The following is a 21,332-nucleotide window of genomic DNA, read 5'->3' as shown; positions in this document are numbered from 1 at the left end:
AACCAAAATTCTATAGTATTTTGATATTAAAAATAATCTGTCAGGTACATAGACCACTCCTCCATAATAAACAAATGAAAACCTCCGGAGAAGAAACCCACGAACAGTATTTATAAATAGAGAAAAAAAAACCATACTTTTTGATGTGGAGATTCTGTCTTTACCTCTTTGGCTATCATTTCTACTCTACTTTTTCTCACTCTGTTCTTGGCAACAACACCGTCATCAACTTCAGAACCTAAGATTAACATCTTTGATGATTATTTCACAAGCTCATCTTGATAATTTGCAATAAAAAGTCCACATTCATGAAAAATATTTAATGAGTGATTCCTCTTTATTTTATTTTTTGCTAAACAAGAGAAACAGGTTCACGCGATTCCTCTATAAAGTGACTGCCAAATTAATCACACAAAACGGATTCAATTAGCTTAAACCGAGCTTGCAGATGTTATTGGCAAAGGCATGATAATCGAAGAAGCCGACGTTGCCCGTCTCCCTTATTTGCAGTGCATAGTGAAAGAAACCTTGCGAATGCACCACCAGTTCCCCTTTTGATCCAAAAGGTAGATCAAGACGTCGAGGCGTGTGGCTATTTTATTCCAAAAGACTCTCGAGTGGTAGTGCACATATGGCCAATAGGCCGTGATACAGCTATATGGGAGGATCCTCTGGCATTTAAGCCTGAGAGATTTTGGGGTTCGAAAATGGAAGTTCGTGGCAAAGATTTTGAACTCATTCCATTTGGTGCTGGTAGAAGAATTTGTCCAGGGTTACCTTTGGCATCCAGGACCCTTTCTGTGATGTTGGGTTCATTGTTGAATTCATTTGATTGGAAAGTTGAAGGCGATATTGTACCAGAAGATTTGGATGTTGTTCATCTTGTATTCCTAAGATACTTAGAACAAAACTTTGAAAAACTTGGTAAGACACAATAAAGTTTAAGAACATTTTTACAACTAGAAAATTAAAACTAGTAGAGAAACTAAAATCAGAAACAGATTAGAAAAAATATACGAAATATTTTTTCTTAAATTGTTGTCAATCTGTGTTTAAAGAATCTTACTGATTCCAACAAACTTTGCAGAAACACAAAGTTACCAAAGTTTAATGAACCAGTGAAGAACAAAAGAACATATATTAATTCACAAATCTAAAATTTGTAACACATACCAGAATCTGAAAAAACAGAAAGAAGATCAAGCCCACTGAATGCACAGTATCCCCTTAAGGAAATTATTCCCCTTTAGTATCCGAGGTTTGATTTGGAATACGTCCTCCCAGGATAGAATGATCTCAATCACCAGTGTATTAATACTCAAACGCTGGTGCCAGCGAGCCACTCAACGACAGTAAAGTACACTTAGAATACTAGATTTAGTAGTAAAATAAGAAGTCCAGAAATTGGTTCTATTAAAATGAGAGGAAATTCCTCAATTTATAGAAAACAGAGGGTAGTGTGAAAAAGTTCTTATTGTGCCTTACCGGAAAGGTCACAAACCTTTGAAAAGTCACAATCTTTCGGAAAGGTCATCACCTTTCATAAAAGTCACAACTTTTCATTAAAGTCGCAACTTTTGATAAAAATCCCAACTCTTCATAATAGTTGCAACTTTTCATCAAAGTCATAACTCTTCATAAAAGTCGCAACTCTTCATTTTCCATTCACACCTTTTAAAACCAACAGAAGAAAAGTTTGGTATTACACTGGCGAGATCACGTCCTTTGCTAGCTGTTCCTATTCCACTTTAAACGTCGGCTCCAAATTGAACAAGTAATAATGTTATTATTGAATAAGTCAACATGACAATTGACACAGGTTACATAATTATAATCAGCGAATAATTCAGATTGTCTGCTTTCTCTACCTATCTTTGGAGATGAGATCGGGGTATAGTTCACTTGTTTCACCGTTTTCTAGGTAGGCGGCGCTAGATCCATAACAGGCCCCGGCCCATCAAGTTTTGAATTTGCAAACAAAATTAATCTTGATTAAAAAAATAAAAGAAAGGTTTTTGTTAACAAATGACTTGATTTTGGGTGCTAAAAGTCAGAAAGAAGATGAAATGAAGTGAAGAAATAATTTAAGAACGCACACGTCCTATGATTAATATTTTGAAAATCTAAATTTAATTACTACTAATACTTTACATAATTATAGTTATTTTCCTATTACATTTTTTCAATACATTTTATTTACTATATTTAAAGGGTGATATGCTAAAACTATCCTTCTATTTCTGACTTTGACTATGAAAATGAGTAACACATTTCTGGACAGAAAGGATGAATATTTTTAGACGTCGACAGGTCATTTTTACAATTTCTCATCAATTGCCTTCAGGGAAGCCAAGATCAAAGGACTCAAAGGATCCTTTGTTTACCTTTTTTTTTTTTTTTTTTTAACTCATGAGAGATTTGTATGAAAAGTGATAGATTCGCGCTACCTTTTAAATTTTCCTGGTTTACATATTTGTACGGAAATGGTTTACATATTAGTTTATCACTTTTCGTTATACACATATTAAGAAATCATAAATAAGAAGATAATTTTACTAATTCATTCTTTAAAAAATTCTTAGGAATTTTACAAACAAATGTGAACACTTTCAAAATGAATAGTAATTGCAAGGGTAATATAGGAATAATTTAATTAATATTTACTTAATTTAGTAAGGTAGACAACTAATATGAAACAACTATTTTTAGTAAGATAATTAGCTAATATTGGACGGAGGGAATATGATTAATGAAATACATTTTGGATTGAAATACCCACCAACCTAAAATAGTTGCACAGATACTTTTATCTCAAACGTGAAACACAAAGCGTCCAAATACCAAATTATTGGACGGAGGGAGTATGATTAATGAAATACATTTTGGATTGAAATACACCACAAACCTAAAATAGTTGCACAGATACTTTTATCTCAAACGTGAAACACAAAGCGTCCAAATACCAACACAAGCAACTCAGTCAAACAACAACCAACTTAGAAGTTCAAGTGATGTATCATGTAAGTCTTTGAGGTTCTTTTCACAAACACGCCATTTTTTATTTTATTTTACGTACTCCTTCAATTTTATTTTACTTAGCTCATATTGACTTACAACATATTTTATTTTATTAAATTGATCTTATTTTTTTTTATTTGTTTACATTCTTAATTCATACGATTTGCATATATCATACCTTCTCGAGACTTCTCTCGTGATTACATTGAGTATTTTATAGTTATTCAATTTACATATGACAACTAAGAAATAAGGTTTCTATGAAGTTTGGCTTTAGGCCCCCAAACTTGTTGAGACGGCGCTGTTAGACTGCTCTGGATTAATGCTTGTTTCTTGTTCCTTTTGATGGAATGGGATATCGCGCATGTGATCCCTCTCCATGAAGAACAAATTAGGTTCTGTTAATGGTGATTGCGCAGAGCCTGATGCGAATTCTCCCCAATTGCGAGGAGTGACGAACGGGTGGATCGAATCAAGATATGGACGGGTCAAAATAAACAAAGACGGCCTTCCTATGTTTAATAACAAGGACAAATTACTTAACTACACTCCTTTACTTACCATAATATCCATTTATCCCTACTTATTTCAAAAATCCTTTATTTACCTATGTATCCCGCATGTATCCCGTGCACAACGCTATGTATCCCATTATGTGAAATGTATCAAACGCTATGTATCCCGTGCACAACGTTATGTATCCCGCTATGTGGAATGTATCAAACCTAATATATTCCGTGCACAATGCTATGTATCCCGCAAACATCATTTTTAAGGGATTTTTGGTAAATAGAAAACTAGAAGGGATATGATGTTATTTAGTACTAATAATATGTGGTTCCTATAATTTATACTAATAACAATACTAAATGGATTAACCGGCAGATAATAGGGATATTTAGTACTCCCTCCGTTTCACAAATAATGACCTCCTTTCCTTTTTAGTCAGTTTCAAAAAAATGACCTATTTCCTTTTTTGGTAACATTTTACTTTTTGCTTTTCACGTGACATGTTTAAAACCACAAGATTAAGGGCAATTTTGTACATTTGACATAACTTTAATTTAGGACCATAAGACTCAAAAGTTTTTTTTAATTTCTTAAACTTCGTGCCAAGTCAAACCAGACCAATCTTTTTGAAACGGAGGGAGTAATAACTTTTGAAATAATCAAATGAGAGCACAAAGCTAGAAGACAAAATAAACTTCAACTCTAGTAAAACAAAAAATCATGTATATATATAACCATTACATAATGTAACAAATATAAGCTAGGCACGTACATACTCTTAATTAGTTATTTAATTAACAATGGATTATGTAGTCATTGTAGGTGGATTACTACTTGCCTGGACTTTGCTTCATGGGTAGCAATAAACAAGAGAGGTAACAAAAAACTTCCACCAGGGCCAATTCCCCTTCCATTGATTGGACATTTGCATAATATTATTGGCGATCAACCTCACAAGTCACTTGCTAGGCTTGCCCAAATATATGGGCCAATGATGAGCCTCAGAATGGGGCAAATAACAACAGTGGTAATATCTTCATCAGCCGTGGCCAAACAAGTCTTACAAAAACAAGATTTGGCCTTCTCCAGCAGAACAATTCCAGATGCAATCCGTGCCCATAATCACCATCAGTTCTCTGTTGTGTTTCTACCAGTTGCTTCTCGCTGGAGAAGCCTAAGGAAGATTTTGAATTCTAATCTCTTCTCCAGCAACAAGCTTGACGCAACTCAGCATCTCAGGTAAAAGGGTGGGTTTAATTTGATCAAAATAATATACAACGATAATTAGATTCATATTGAACTTTTGAATTCAGCTCCTTGAATCAAGTCAACAAATATGTGAAAAAATTGATTTTGTCACTTTGATGTCAGGTCCCAAAAGATGCAAGATTTAATTGGTTATTGCCGCAAGTGTAGCCAAACTGGTGAGTCAGTGAATATAGGCCAAGCTGCTTTCGAAACCATGATTAATCTACTTTCCAATGCCATTTTTTCCAAGGATGTAGTGGACCCTTATGCAAATTCAGGTAAAGAATTTAAGGATGTGGTCTGGAACGTCTTGGAAGAATCTGGTAAGCCCAATTTCGCCGATTATTTCCCCCTCTTGAAAAGGATTGATCCTCAAGGGATAAGGCGACGCATAAGCAAGCATTTTGATAAGTTGCTTCACCAGATTATAAAGGGATTGGTTGATGAACGATTGGAGCAAAGGAGGAAATCACCAAATGGCAGTAGAACAGATTTTCTCCAAGTTATGTTAAATACTAGCGAAGAAGATCCGCAGGCAATTGACAGAAATCATATACAACACTTGTGCCTGGTAACTTTGAACTTCTCTACCTTGGTTAAGTTCCTAATATGCACAACCGATTAGACCTTTTGAACAATTATTTTCGACCCATGAAACTATTAATTATGAAACTGTAATTTCAATTGTAATTCAGTAAATTTAGTGCTAAAAAGCTAAAAGTTGAACCCTAAATCTAAAATCTTGAATTCCCCTCTTCTTATTAGACATTTGGTGCTCTGTTATACTTCATTAGGTTCCTTTTATTTTCTTCCATCAATTACATATATATTTGCTACCTTATTGCATCGACTGAGAGTTATTTATATTGCAGGACCTTTTCGTTGCGGGAACGGATACAACTTCAAGTACATTAGAATGGGCAATGGTAGAGGTTATGAGAAAACCATACATAATGAATAAAGCTAAAAGCGAGCTTGCAGATGTTATTGGCAAATGCACAATAATCGAAGAGGCCGATATTGGTCGTCTCCCTTATTTGCAGTGCATAGTGAAAGAAACCTTGCGGATGCACCCTCCAGTACCCTTTTTGATTCGCAAGGTCGATCAAGATGTTGAGGCATGTGGCTATTTTGTTCCGAAAGACTCTCAAGTGTTAGTGCATGTATGGTCAATAGGTCGTGATCCAGCTACATGGGAGGATCCTCTGACATTTAAGCCAGAAAGATTTTGGGACTTGGAAATGGACGTTCGTGGCCATGATTTTGAACTCATTCCATTTGGTGCTGGTAGAAGAATTTGCCCGGGATTAAATTTGGCGATTGCGAAATTATCTACAATGTTGGGTTCGTTGTTGAATTCATTCGATTGGAAAGCTGAAGGCGATATTGCAGCAGAAGATTTGGATGTAGAAGAAAAGTTTGGTATTACACTAGCCAGATCGCGTCCTTTGCTAGCTGTTCCCATTCCACTTTAAACGTCCGCATGCAATAATGTTATTATTGTGAAAGACAGTACCCCAAAACTTAAGAACAGTTCCGTGTACCTCAGTCCTGAGTTAGTTTATCTCACTAATATATGTTTTTCTCCTCTTTTAAGTAAGTGTAGTACTGTCTTTTGCATTTGTATACTCCTAAGACATCAGTAGTTTATATTATTACGGTATATAGAAGTCTAAAGATCTTGTCATTATATATGTAGTTAGTGAATTTAGATTGAAGAAGCGTTTGCTTTCTCCCAATCTTCCCAGGCTCTTTTGTTGAGGTAACTCATCTTCCACGTTATATATGTAGACGGTTTGAATCTCTATCGTGTACAAGTTTCTTCTTTTCTCGTGCTATGTTAATCATTAAATAAAGTATTCTCAAGTCAATTTTATTAATAAATGTCAAGATTAATTAGCTATTCTATCAAGGGTATAATAGGTAAAATATGATAATTTATGTATAAATTTTATAAAATGACAAATATTGCGATCCAATTATTTATAAAAAGAATAACATATAAAAGGGAGTAGTTATTATCTTTAAAAGGAAGGTTGTTGAAGTGAGAATTATATATTCCTATTCCCAATGAGGCGTGAATCGTCATATTTTTGCATTAAATAGACTCACGTGAAGGTATGGAGCTCCTGTTTCCTCTTTTTTGTTTTTTCCCTTGCGTGTGGAGAACGTCGAGTTACGGGTCAATAACTATACAAACACCTTAACCTCTTTGTTGTGGCAATATCTAATGGTAGAGGAGAGAAAATTAGGCATAATGATAAAAGCTAAAATCGAGCTTGGCAGATATTATTGGCAATTAAACAAGTCGCCCACTTACCTCTAGGATTTTTTTGACCGAATCAAAATTAGTCCCTCCCAAACAGCAGAGGCGGAGCTAGGTGGGGTTTATGAGTTTGGACGAACCCAATAACTTTTTCATAGATCCTATATTTATACTAGAAAATTAATTAAATATATATGTATATTAATTTGTAAACCATTAACAAAATTGATTGATGGTTCTAAAGGAAATTTAGAACTCCAAACTCTTTATTCTCGCTCCGCCACTGCCAAACAGATATGTCAAAATGTCAAATGTAAGGGACCTTTATAAAATTGCTCAAAACTTTCACTTATTTACGGTGTAAATGTAAATTTAATTATTCACTTTTACTTTTTTCATATTTTAATTTATTTTGTTTTCAGAAAAATCCTAATTTTCTTATTTTCATATATAACCTTATTTAAATTATATTCCATGATAAAATAATATTTTGTATCTTGAAAAATTATAAGTACATTTTAATTCTAAATGATATTCAAACCAAGGAATGGGATATTTTGTGCATTAAATTTAAGGGAGGCTTATAATAATGAGAGCAGAAAGGCAATAGCTAGTTCAGCGAAGAAGACAATGGATTATGTAGGTGGATTGCTACTTGCCGGCACTTTGGTCCTGTGCATTGGTTGGTTTGCAATAAGCAACAAATGTAACAAGAAGCTTCCACCAGGACCATATCCCTTGCCCTTGATTGGAAATCTTCACAACATACTTGGTGGTCAACCTCACCAGTCCCTTGACAAACTTGCCCAAAAGTATGGCCCAATAATCAGCCTCAGATTGGGCCAAAAAATGACAGTGGTTATATCTTCATCCACGGTTGCTAAGGAAGTTTTACAAAAGCAAGATTTGGCCTTTTCTAGCAGAACAATTCCGGATGCAATCTATGCCCTAAATCACTACCAATTCTCTGTGGTATGGCTACCAGTCGCTAATCGATGGAGAAGCCTTAGGAAAATCTTGAATTCCTATATCTTCTCCGGAAGCAGGCTTGACGCCAATCAACATCTCAGGTTCGTTGACTCAAATTTTGGAACTATTGCTTCGGTCAAATTCATATAATGTTCAATCTCCAAATCTGATTTTATATGTTTGACTTGCATTTTGACCCATACAGTTATTCTATTGTGTGATGAGTTACACACTGAATGAGTTACTAAAAATAAATTGATTTTGTCATCTCTGTTCTTAGGTCCGGAAAGATCCAAGATTTAATTGCTTATTGCCGTGGGTTTAGCGAAACTGGTGAGGCGGTGAATATAGGACAAGCTGCTTTCGAGACCTCTATGAATTTACTTTCGAACACCATATTTTCCAAGGATGTTGTGGACCCTTATGCAAATTCAGGTAAAGAATTCAAGGATGTGGTGTCCAACATCATGGAAGATGCTGGTAAGCCCAATTTGGCTGATTATTTCCCCGTGTTTAAAACAATTGATCCTCAAGGAATAAGGGGAAGAGTAGGCAAGCATTTTGGTAAGTTGCTTCAGCAGATTGAGGGATTGATCGATGAACGATTGGAGGTAAGGAGGAAATCAGCAACTACTGGTAGCACTGACGTTCTTGACGTTCTGTTAAATACCAGCAAAGAAGATGCTCAAGCAATCGACAGAAATCACATAGAACGGTTATGCCTGGTACGTACTTGCAACTTCTTCCATTAATTAGTATATGTTACTGTATTTAATTTATTCTTCCTCTTTGGCATAATAATATAAGTATCACATTATATTGTAGGTAGATATTTCCAATTTATCCATTTTTTGCATCCTCTTAGATGTAGTTATATTGCAGGACCTATTCACTGCGGGAACCGATACAACTTCAAATACATTAGAATGGGCAATGGTAGAGGTCATGAGAAAACCATACATAATGAAAAAAGCTAAAGCTGAACTTGCTGAAGTTATTGGCCATGGCAAGGCAATAGAAGAAGCGGATGTTGCCCGTCTCCCATATTTGCAGTGCATAGTGAAAGAAACTTTGCGGATGCACCCACCAGTTCCCTTTTTGATCCGAAAGGTAGATCAAGACGTTGAGGCATGTGGCTATTTTGTTCCGAAAGATTCTCAAGTGTTGGTGCATGTATGGTCAATAGGCCGTGATCCAGCTATATGGGAGGATCCTCTGACATTTAAGCCAGAGAGATTTTGGAGTTCGAAAATGGATGTTCGTGGCCAAGATTTTGAACTCATTCCATTTGGTGCCGGTAGAAGAATTTGCCCGGGGTTACCTTTGGCAACCCGGACACTTTCTGTGATGTTGGGTTCATTGTTGAACTCATTTGATTGGAAAGCTGAAGGTGGTATTGCACCAGAAGATTTGGATGTAGAAGAAAAGTTTGGCATTACACTAGCGAGGTCGCATCCATTACGAGCTGTCCCTATTCCGCTATAAATGTCGTCGACTACAAATTACCAATGCAATACTTCTCGAGCTTACCCTGGCATTTCGAATCTCAACTATGTAATTCTTCCTCTTTTTTCTTCTCTCTAGCTATAATCATTTACATAATTGCAAATAAAGCTTGACAATCTAGTGTTTTACCAATTTGACACAATAAGGTCATATATATATCCAATTCAATTACTCTGGTTTGATGAACTGACTTCTTATCTACTTATTTTACTCAATCCCATTCAGGGATAGCTAGTCTAATGATTTCACATTGTAATGAAGAAAATAAATTAGAGAAAAAAATTTGGATAAGAAACAGAGTAATATGCCTGATTTATAAGGTATTCGTCATTCCACCATCAGCGTTTTTGTTCGAGTCCCACATCGGTTGGAGAAGGGATGTTATACTTAAATGGTCTTAACCAATTCTATCGTCATGAGTTAGTTTTTCGGTTGAGTTAAACTCAAAGTCTATTTTGAATGGAGTAAATTGTGCTCTCTATTAAAAGTGACTGACAATGGGTTGTTGCGACACAAATGGATGTTGTTTTATCTTTCTTTTTTTGTCAAAATAATGTCTCTCTTTTTTTGTCAATTCTTTAAATTCTATCTTTCTACTATGTTAAGACCACAAGATTAAAGAACATTTTGATATATTTTATATATTTTTATTTTATAACCATAAGATTTAAGAGTTTTTTTTTTTTACTTTCTTAAATTCTAATCAAAATCTAAAACGGTGGGAGTAATATTCAAATTTATGGATGCCCAAATTAATTGATTTTCAATAAAAGAAGAAGCTAAGCTCAACGGTGGGAGTAATATTCAAATTTAAGGATGCCCAGATTAATTAATTTTCAATAAAAGAAGAAGCTAAGTCCGTAAGCTGTTTAGGCCGGTCAAAATAATACTCTCTTTGGTTCATAACGTCATATAAAGTGAATTATCAGGATATGACAGTTTCTTTTTTTTTAAAAAAAATATTTAAGGAGATAAATTAAACCTATTTTCTATTAAACTATTCTTTAAATATGAAATGTCCCAACAAATAATAATTTTCTTAAACTTTAAACAATTTATTTATTTTAAATTATAAAAAAAAATAATCAATATATTTCTATTATATAGAAGAGTGAAGCCAACCAACGACCAGTGGCAAAACGGAAAATAAATCAAACATAGAAGGGCAAATATCAGTGGCACAACGGATATTAAATCAAATATACAATGGCAAATTATAACTTCTATACTAATAAATATTTCTATTATATTGATATCTGTGCACTCCTGGTCAAAGGAAGGTTGTATTTTTCTTTTTTTGTATTTTTCTTTTTTTATATTTTAATCTCTAGAATCATCTATAATTCTCCACTCTTTCAATGAAAATAAATAAATATCTCATTTGCATCAGGTTTCTTAGATTTTCAAGACTAAAGGATTAAACCATTAGGTGTTTTCAGGTATGTTTTATTCACATTTTTTGCTTAAATCTGTTCGATTAACTTTGTGGGGATGTATGAATCCTAATCCTTAACATTCATTCTGCTCCAGTACTAATAATTTACATGTTAAGATCAATTAGGGAATTGCAGAGCGNGTTTTCACTTCTTAGCTGGATCAGCAAAAATCCTTCTGAGATGGCAGAATCCCCTCTCTTTATTCTTTCCTGTTTAATTGCTGCGCTCCTACATCACTGATCCACCCCACATATCAAACAGAAGTAAAATTATAATTACATTTTAAACGTTGGGCCCGTGCATAGCACGGGCAACACTCATCTAGTATTATATAGAAATGTGAAGACGACCGGACAACCAATGGCAAATTAGCAATTATGTTATTATGCAAGGGTAAAATGGTAATTATGCANACAAAAATCTATTAAGAAAGATAATAAATAATTCTAGAAACATCTTTTTATATATGAATTGAATAATGATCATGGGTAAAAATGTAATTTCACGCTAACAAAAATTTACCAAGAATGATAACAAGATAATTAAATAGTTCTAGAAACAACTTAAGTTATTGTTATTACCATTAACTTATTTTGTTATTACTTCACTTTCTTTTCTTTTGTGAGTTATTGTGATATCTATTATTACTCTATTTTACTATTACTTTAATTTAATTCTTAATATTTTTTCTATTCATTATGCTTATCAAAAATGCCTACTTTTAATATAAAAAATTATTATAAATTAATTAATGTCACCTTTATTTTGGCTCTAATTAATATACTTGAAAATAAATAAGTGTGATAAAATTAATAATATATACCGTATTAGATTGAAATTAAAGAAAAAGATGTTAAAAAGTAACTTTACAAATAAAAATGAATAGGATGATATCTTTGCAATTAAGACGACCAAGAATAAAAATGTAAAGAGATAGCAAGAAAAATATATATGAAGTGAATGATGATCAACGGTAAAAATGTAACTTCATGCAAACAAAAATCTATCAAGAATGATAACAGAAAAACTAAATAGTTCTAGAAACATCTTTAGTCATTATTATTAGTATTAACTCATTTTGTTATTTCTTCACTTTTTTATGAGTTATTGTGTATCTATTCATTACTCTATTTTACTATTACTTTACATTAATTCTTAATATATTTTTTATTCACTATACTTACTAAAAATGCCTACTTTAATATAAAAATTCATGATTTAAAAATATAATTAATTATTTTCACTTTTATTTTGACTTTAATTAATATACCTGAAAAGAAATAAGTGTGATAAATTAATAATATATATTAGATTGAATATTAAAGAATAAATAAAATTAGTTTCAATATTTTAAAAGATGTTAAAAAGTAACTTTACAAATAAAATGAATAGGATGGTATATTTGCATTTAAAGAAAACTAAAAATGTTTACTAGATTATAAAAGAGTAGTTCTTCATTAAATTATATAATAAAAATTTTACTTTATTTGATTTTAAACATATTATTCTGAATAGTGAACTAATATAAGTTTGATTTAAGTTTAAAGTTGTCCGGCCGAAGTTTGATATTTTTTTATTATATAGAAATATAGAAATATGAAGTTGAGGACGATCGAGGATAATAGGTCATTTCATATATATTTCATTTTAAAATTCTATAAATTCTATTTTTAAATTTGTCAAAATATTTTTTCAAGTGACTAAATTTCCTCCATAAGTTACATAATTATTCTAGAAACTATAAATTATAAGATTTTTCTAGAACTAACTATGACACAAATAAATAAACACTAACTCATTCTTCATTTCATTCACTCCTCAATTCTCTCTCCTCTCATGTCTTGTACCAATAAATTTTTCGTCCTTTATTTCTAGTTCGCATCATAAATATTACACACTTCGGTATAGATCTCTTATTAGGAAGACCAATAATGCAATTTTTTTTAACATTAAGAACTTCATTTTTTATCTATTCCCTACATAATGGCCCTACTTTTGTAAAACAATTATAAGACAAAAGTAAAATTCGTTATTTCGAACACATCACTTCTGGACTTCTCCATATAACAAATTTTCAGCAAAATTCAACTGATCCATATTTTTCAAACACTCCAATGAGCATGCTAATTGTCCAGTTAACATGTTAAATCCAATATCAATCACAATTGCAATTCTCAAAAGGCCTAATTCATAAAGAATGCAACCAGTGAGCAAGTTCTTCAAGAACAAAATTTTCAATAATTTCAGAGCATGTTATGTCCTTTCCTTTGGTTCTCTTTAGACTTTTCAATTTCATGGTGTTGCTTTTCTTTTTGGATTGTAATGATAATTTTTGAAGTATCTAATTTACTCGATTTATGTATAATCCCAAAGCTTCACGTAACATATATGTCATTATATAATTTTGAGAAACATATATTTATTTATTACTATTATTTTAACATCAATTAAAATCATTTAAGCAAGTTATATAAATTATTATTTTAACTACGTCATGTTAAATTACTGCAATATATATTATATTAACTTTTCTTAATATTTTTAAATTCTCATTATTTGAGGTAAAACATTCATTCATCAAGTATATGAATTAATTTAGAAAAAAAAATCTTACTATACTAAATTGTTCTCCTAATTTTAATGAACATAAAGACAAGATATAAAGTCATAGCTTTTTTCATCTTTTAATCACTTTGTAAAGAACGTGATGATTCATTCTAATTTTATCAAGTAGGTCATTATTTTTGTTTATTAAACACCTATAAAATAAATTTTAAATGTATTCAAAATTAATCTATAGATGGATCAATAGACTTTATTGCTTCATATAGTTTTTGAAAATTATTAATATATTAAGACTCGTAATTTTAATCTATTCTCTTGAATAATTTTCAAATAAAATAGAAAAAAATATCATTAAATTACTTTTTCAATTCGAATATACATGTTTGACATGATGTTAAAATAATCACTGGAGCACGTGTTATTTTATTATTGTTATTTCTTATCATGTTTATTTGAAAATGTCATAAGGATTTTTCTTTTTGAAAACTAATTAAATTTCTATTATAAATATATATGTAATATTGTAACATCGAGCCCGTAAACGGGCCTTGGGCCGCCTTAAATTATGTAGCAGTAATAAACATGTGTTTTGTGTAGGTAGTGGTAGGCAATGGCAGTGTGTTGCATAAAGTGATAAAAGCTGCATATGAAATGGAATCTCCCTTTGTTATTCAAATGGATGTTGGATCGATCATTCAAAGGGAATTAGAATCTTCACAGATACTCATCAATATGTCTCGACACATGCACTCCACAATCACTAACTTTTTAGTCAATCAAGAAGATATATACTCCATTCTTCCCCCCACTAACTCATTCATTCATTCTCCCCCAAATTCATATCAATGCACATATAAATAAGTTAGAAAAGATATACATTGAGTATAGGAATAGCTAGTATTGAGAATTGTTCAAACTTCCAATGGGAAAATTTAATAATTCTATCCTAATTTAGTAAGTGATCAACTAATTACGTATTTTTTTAAAATTCATAAACTTAAAATTATACTTCAGTTTTAATGGTAGAAAATTGAAAGTTACAAAATGTAGGCCAATTAATTCATCTGCAAAGGGAAAAATAAAAGCAAAGCTAGGTCTTGGAATTTAGTACATTGATCCTGATAGATGAAACACACACACAAACATAAAAGAGAAAAGAGAAAAACAGATTAAAAATAAATAAAATCTAACCCACACCCATGTCCAATTGTATCCCCAGATTGTATACCATAACATCCCACCCTTCACCCTAATTATGTAATAAATTAAAGATATGCACCATTTGCTGTTGGCAGATCCAACCATGTTGAAAGGGTCGGGTTCCAGAAACCCAACTCTCCTCCAGCCACTGGAGCCGAATCCAAAATCATTGACGATGATGATGGTCCATGAATGGAATCCGGATAACATCGATTTGTTGACGCTTTTAGCCTTTGATATAACTCTTGAAATCCTCTACTATTTTGCACTTCACCAACTATACTATTAACATTTTCCTGATAATTATTTTTCCATAAACCGTTGTTGGGAGGAAATTGATTATACGAATTCACTCCAATTGATTTGTGCTCATCCTTGACAAAATTAAGGCTATGATGATTTCCTTCAAGTAACGAAAGAATGGGATTATGATTCTGATGAGGTGAGGAAAAGAGAAAGGGGTTATTATTGGAAGATATTATTTCCTGCTCGAACCCTCCAAAAATGCCTGATTTTCCAATCAACTCAAACGGAAGTGAATTTTTCAATTTTGCAGCAGTTGATTTTGCTGTAGTGATGGTCTTGTTTTTCCTGCAACCACCACCTATAGGAACGTTGCGTAACGCGCCTCCTTTAGTCCAATAACGTCGACAAGTTTTGCAGAAATGACGAGGCTGAGTTAAATTGTAGTTGTTGTAGTAACAAAACTTAGTGTTTGGGGAATCACAACGCGGACATCTAAGATTTTCCGAGTTTGCACTTGCAGGGGGAATATTGGAATTAGAAGTAGTACAAGAAATAGGAGACGAAGAAGGAGTAATATTAGATAGCTTTGAAATATTATTATCTCCTCCTCCGATAAGTGTAGTGTTTCCTGCAAAGACCTCTTGAATCATTTTTTTTTAAAAGAGAAAAAGCAAATAATTAAGATTGATGTTTTTTACTCGTTTCGAAGTAGGAAAGCTAAGAATATCTTGGTGAAAGAGAGAAATAAGTAGTATCTTTTTTATGGTGTGAAAGGATGGAGAATGGAATGATATATATAGGAACTCTATAAAGAGAGAAGGCATACTTGAAAACAACTTGTGTTTTTTTAGATTTTGGAATGTAGCGCTAGTGCGTTTTGAAGGGAAACGAAAATGGACCTTTCTTGCATGATTGATCGTTGGAAAAATTGCTAGTAACAGAAAATTATTATTCTATTATTCTTTTGTTTTCTTTGGTTGTTAACGGTAGAAAAAATACTGCAATGTGATAATTCATATAAGAATACTAAAAAGAATATTCAAATAAAAAAGATTTTTTTAATAGAAAAATGAATTTAGTACTATATTTTTTCCCAAACGACTTAAATAACAAAATAGTCATATGGGAATAAAAATTGAGGGGTAATGTGGTTAGGATGTTGCCAAATCGAGAGAAGTGTGGCCTTATAATCTTTTGTGGATTTAATGATCAAATAAATATGAAGATTATTTATGACTCCAGTAATTAAAAAATAAATTATGATCGTAGTGTTCGGGCCACTTTTGCGCACCAAAATTAATTTCAAAAAATATTCGTCACCTTCCACCATCAAATATGTATTAGTTAAATCTGTCTTGGAATGATAAGACATATGAGAAGAATCACCTAGTGTTTTTTGTCTCTACTGAATTTTGAACCTGAAACCTCAAAATTATCAACCATTTTATTGACCACTACTCAATTCAATTTTATTTCTAGTAGGAAGGCAAAGTTTTATACAAAGAAGATTAACTATTGCACGGATTATGTTTGGTTATTGCATACTGTTGAGAGCAATTAAGAAGATTTTGAAAGTTGTTCAAGTATAGCTAATCCATCTTCATTATGGACAAGTAATTATTGTGAAATGAAAGTGGAATTTAGGAAGAAGCCAAAAATTTAGGATGATGATGGCAATCAAGTTTTCTAAAAGAACACAACCCTACTTAGGGCTTTGTGTCTATGCAATTATTCAGAGACAATAATCATCATTACAAGTTCAAAACACTTATTGCCTTGAAATACGTGTAAAGTAGATGCCCAGCCAACCAGCAAATAAAACTCCTCAGTGCATGTCCCCCCGAAGATTTGGGCATTAATCTTTCCCTAATCCTCCATATAATCTTTGTTTTTCTTACTTTTAATTTTCTGGAAATGATTAGTAATCAATTAATCTTAAATACTCCATTGTCATAACAAATGTTTACACGTGTTACTCCTTGGTGGCATTATGATATCAAATCATCTATGGAATTACGACCTCAATTTCACCATAAGCATATCGATGTATATGTATTTGTACTATACACTTTTCACATTTAATTATAATTAATAAACTAATATGATTTGATGTGAAGTCTGAATGTTCAAATGTTTCTTACTTTCTTTTACATAATGCGTCCAAGTAAAATGATGATTAGTAGTCGCGGTCAAAAGTTATAGATATATATGTTTATTTCTTTTATATTGCGTTACACTGGAATTTGTTAATTATTTTATTGGAATTAAGTCATGCAACTTGCTAGAAATTCATGCTAAGACGGAACCTTTGATCATTAAATATTGAGTTCACACCTGATGTGAAAACCATTTTGAAGATTCGAAATTCCTTAATTCCAACGTCTCTCGAGTCTCGACCATCTTCCGAAGTCTGTTTTTTTTACCTAAAAGTGTCTCGGGAGGTCTCACGGGTGGATCTACCCTTGTTATCTGAACTAAAATGTTAATACAATTTATATTTTAAAATATATATATATATATATATATTGTAAGTTGATTTTCGTTGTTCAAGAAAAATTCTGACTCCACCATTCTCTCATCTTGACATTTAGACGACAACATAGTGTACATTGAATTTTATGAGCCTTCCAGAAATTCAATACTCAATCTAGTCTTTTTAACTTAAATGTTATTTAAGATATTCGCATATTTCAAAAATATTCACAACTAACAAAATTAAGTATTCGTTCAGTCAAATTTAAGCCATGATTCTGACGTTATACCATCCATTGCTTTCCTGTAAAAATAATGATAATAAGAACGTGTTTGGCCAATTTTAAAGACAAGTAAAATTAGATAATGATTGAGAGACAGGTTGAAAGTTTTGGTTGCTAAATTTAACGTTTCGGAAAGAAGGCTTTCATGCTTTTTAGAAACGTCACAAATGCAAAAATATGCGGCATTGGTTTTGGTAAAAAGACAAGTGTAGAAACAGTTTGTTTCAGCTTGCCTTTACTACACTAGGACTTGTCACTCTTTAATATTTATTGGGTTTGGGAATTTGAAGGAATCGGACCATAAATAGAGAAAGACCCAACCAACACTGGTCGTATTTTCTTGATCAGAAGTTTCAAGTTTAAGTCCTTATTAGGTGAGAATTAATTATCAATGCAGGTATAAGACATCAGGTCATGTAAAGTGCAAAAAAGAAAAAAAAAACGAGACCGCCCTGCATGAGTGTTTATTCCATCTAGCTATTTTAATTTGTTTGTCTTACTTTCAACCTTTTTAGTTTGTTTAATCAACATCTCATATGTTGTGTTTTCACTAGCATATCTTTAGTCTTTTTTTTTTTTTTTTGGTTTCCTACCCGGGGTCCGGATGCCCAAATCAAACCTCCGACTAAATTTGGATCACGCTCTGCAGAGGTGATGCGCTCCCAACAGGATTTTTTCCATACCCACGGCTCGGACCCGAGACCTTTGATTAAGGAAGGGTGAAGCACTCCCACCGTTGGTAAAATATCTCTTAAAGTTAAATTAAGAGTAACAAATTAAAAGGGGAAGTAGTAGAATTAATTTTCAATGGGTAGTTGGACTAAAAAGGATGAAGAAGAAGAGAGAATATTAGTAATGGAAGAAGGTGAATGACAGAAAGCAGTAAGGGACGATGTGTACTTGACATAGTCTTGACCTGACCGCGCGTGCCGTCCGGAATGGCAGTATGTTGATTCGTCCTCTTCTTACCAACATCCATTATTGCTCTATCTAATCTATTGAGGACACCCAGTCACTATTATATACTTATTCGAAAACGACGTTTTTTGAATCAAGATGCTACATTACACTTTCACTTTATTTTTAAGTTTCATTCCTTTTTGGTTTGATTTACGATTCAGCATTCGATTTTCGCTCGACCTGACTAATCAAAATTCATATCAGGACAGACTTAGACTTGTGTTTTTGTTGAGAGTGGAGGATCTAAACCATCCAAAATCCCTTTTGTTTTTATCTTTCACATAAACCTTTTAAAGTAGAGAAAATTACCTTTTGGAAAAAATCGAAGAAGTTTTTAAGCTTTACATCATACATATTGCTTTATTATTAATTAGATAGGAGAATTAAGCCACTCAAGTTGCGTAGTAATAGAGGAAAATATATCGTTCAAAGTTTATGGAATCGTGCTTTTATGAATATTTGGGTCCCCACAATTATCCGACACTTCACTTTTCCCTGGGCCTCCTTCCCCACTATCCCCATTCTTTCAAATCCATCAACATGTACGACCCTCTCCCTCCTTAAACTATTCAATCGCCCAATAATTCACTCATTTTTCCCTCAAGGACCATAATTGTCACTCATTCCATTTTATGAATATCTATTTGTCTCTCTAACTACACAAAAACTTTTTGACCACATATACTAGCTCTAACATGACAAGCTTTTTACTACGCGATTTTAGAGTAAAAACCAACCAAAACTTGTCACATAAGGATTCAACTTTCAAGAGTTGAATTGTATGGGTAATTCACCTTTAAATAATTCTATCACACCCACTTGAACTAATTTGGTGGATTCTTAATGCATATAAATTATAGTTATTTGTGTAATGGACCCATAGGTTATGTGGCCGCGGATTTTTTGTTTTTTAATTTTAAAAAATGCGGTTGTTCATTCAATTGTCAAATTATGAATGTATAAGAAAACACATGGTAGCAACATTTATTTTTTTATGATTATAAGGAAGTTCTATGTTGTAATCTACTTCACCTGTAAGGAAATTAAAGTGATCATGAGGATTATAATTGAACTCAATTTATCATAAATTATCAGGTGGGCCCATTAATTAGACCCTTCATGCTACAGATATATATAGCAGAATAATGTTGTGTATATTGGGGGGCCAGGCCAATTCCACTTAACCTATGATTGGAATCCCGATGCAAGGACAAGATCGTATCAGGAGGAATACAATGGAGAATGTTGAAAAAAATGACAAGAATTCTTACCGACATAGCCCTAGGAAGCAACAATATTGCCTAGACTACATTTGGATTTAGTAGTAGTAACTATTTGTGTTTGAAGCATCTTCATCCTATATACTAACCCAATTGGCTTACACTTTTTAGAAAGGTTATACAGCAAGTAATTCTAATTTATATACCTACCAACTCGATTTCACGTTTACCTTATCACATACAAATCTTATGATCATAGGAAAATAAGTTCCTTTTTTACTTCAACTTGTTTAATACTCCTTTGTTCTAATTTATATGATGTAATTTAACTTGACACATAATTTAAGAAAAAAAATAATTTTTGAAATTTATTGTTTAAAATAAGTTATATTTATTTGTGTGACTATTATTTAAAATGAATAGTTTAAAGTTAAATAATTATGAAATATATAAAAAAAAAAAAAATTTAAACTTGACTAAAAAAAATGCATGTCATATAAATTCAGATAAAGGGAGTAATCCTACTGAATAATAGAAAGAGTGTATATTAGTTTAATTTGGTAATGAAAAAATATTACTATATAATATCAAACAAACAAAAAATGTTTCTGAGTTGAACAAGTTGATCCATTCATTTTTATTTTTATGGAATCAAACTTCAAACGAAATAATAAATCAACACATTTATTAATTCGACATATTTTAACCCCAATCCAAAATCCAAATATATTTCAATCCTTCCCTTGAAGCAAAATACTTGTTATTGAGCTCTTGTTCCCTTGAAGCTGGGATTCGAATAATCTATTGGTACATTGCTTTGCTTCAATAAAATTCTAGACGCATTGGCTTGAAGAGATATAATTTTTTTTTACCCTATCCTACCTGGGGATCAATAGTGTCTTACCCTCCAACAGGAGTTGAACTCTCAACCTAACTGATTGATAGTAGAAGTGATCAACTAAGCTCGAGTAAGTCTCAGTTGTTGGAACATAAATTGTAATCCCGTCCCGTGTGGTTAATAAATAATACTTGCATGCATTGTGTTATGCCTTTAGTTGTTGCACCATACCTAAGAAAATGAAATGAAATTTTGTGGGTCTACAATGGCTTCATACCTGGCTTGATTCATCTGGAAATTAGCAAAACAGACGTCAATCATAGCTAAATAATATTTTTAAAAAAGTTGGTCTTGTGCTCACTGAATAGATTCTTGATGAACAGAGGTCACAGGTCTGTAGCATGATGAACATCAGTCAATTGGTTGGACAAAACTTAGTGGTGGTAAGCTACCATAGATCCCTTTCACAAAATAAAGTAGGATAAATATTGGGTCCCATCACTTCTTTGACTCTTCCAATATTGCTTTGACTACACACACAGGATCGATCGTCTAATTATATTCCACCATACTAGTTGTATAATTTCCAAAATT

At 32.3% G+C, this 21,332-nt stretch overlaps 2 protein-coding genes and 1 pseudogene across 2 annotated transcripts; 2 read left to right on the top strand and 1 right to left on the bottom strand.

Moving 5' to 3' along the window:
* Positions 1 to 4,328: 4,328 nt before the first annotated feature.
* On the top strand, positions 4,329 to 6,372 carry LOC125847745 (geraniol 8-hydroxylase-like; annotated as a pseudogene).
* A 1,218-nt stretch (positions 6,373 to 7,590) lies between these two features.
* Positions 7,591 to 9,649, top strand: LOC125847747 (geraniol 8-hydroxylase-like). Its single transcript, XM_049527428.1, has 3 exons — positions 7,591 to 8,112; positions 8,292 to 8,736; positions 8,894 to 9,649. Exons 1-3 carry the CDS (start codon positions 7,673 to 7,675, stop codon positions 9,494 to 9,496), a joined length of 1,488 nt encoding a protein of 495 aa, XP_049383385.1. The 5' UTR covers positions 7,591 to 7,672; the 3' UTR covers positions 9,497 to 9,649.
* Positions 9,650 to 14,548: 4,899 nt separating this feature from the next.
* Positions 14,549 to 15,717, bottom strand: LOC125848246 (dof zinc finger protein DOF3.5-like). Its single transcript, XM_049528076.1, has one exon. It carries the CDS (start codon positions 15,612 to 15,614, stop codon positions 14,784 to 14,786), a length of 831 nt encoding a protein of 276 aa, XP_049384033.1. The 5' UTR covers positions 15,615 to 15,717; the 3' UTR covers positions 14,549 to 14,783.
* Positions 15,718 to 21,332: the final 5,615 nt, after the last annotated feature.

Source organism: Solanum stenotomum, chromosome 12, assembly GCF_019186545.1.
Source record: "Solanum stenotomum isolate F172 chromosome 12, ASM1918654v1, whole genome shotgun sequence".
Lineage (NCBI taxonomy): Eukaryota > Viridiplantae > Streptophyta > Magnoliopsida > Solanales > Solanaceae > Solanum > Solanum stenotomum.
Note: the sequence above shows the minus strand (reverse complement) of the source record. Positions and strands in the feature narration are given on the sequence as shown.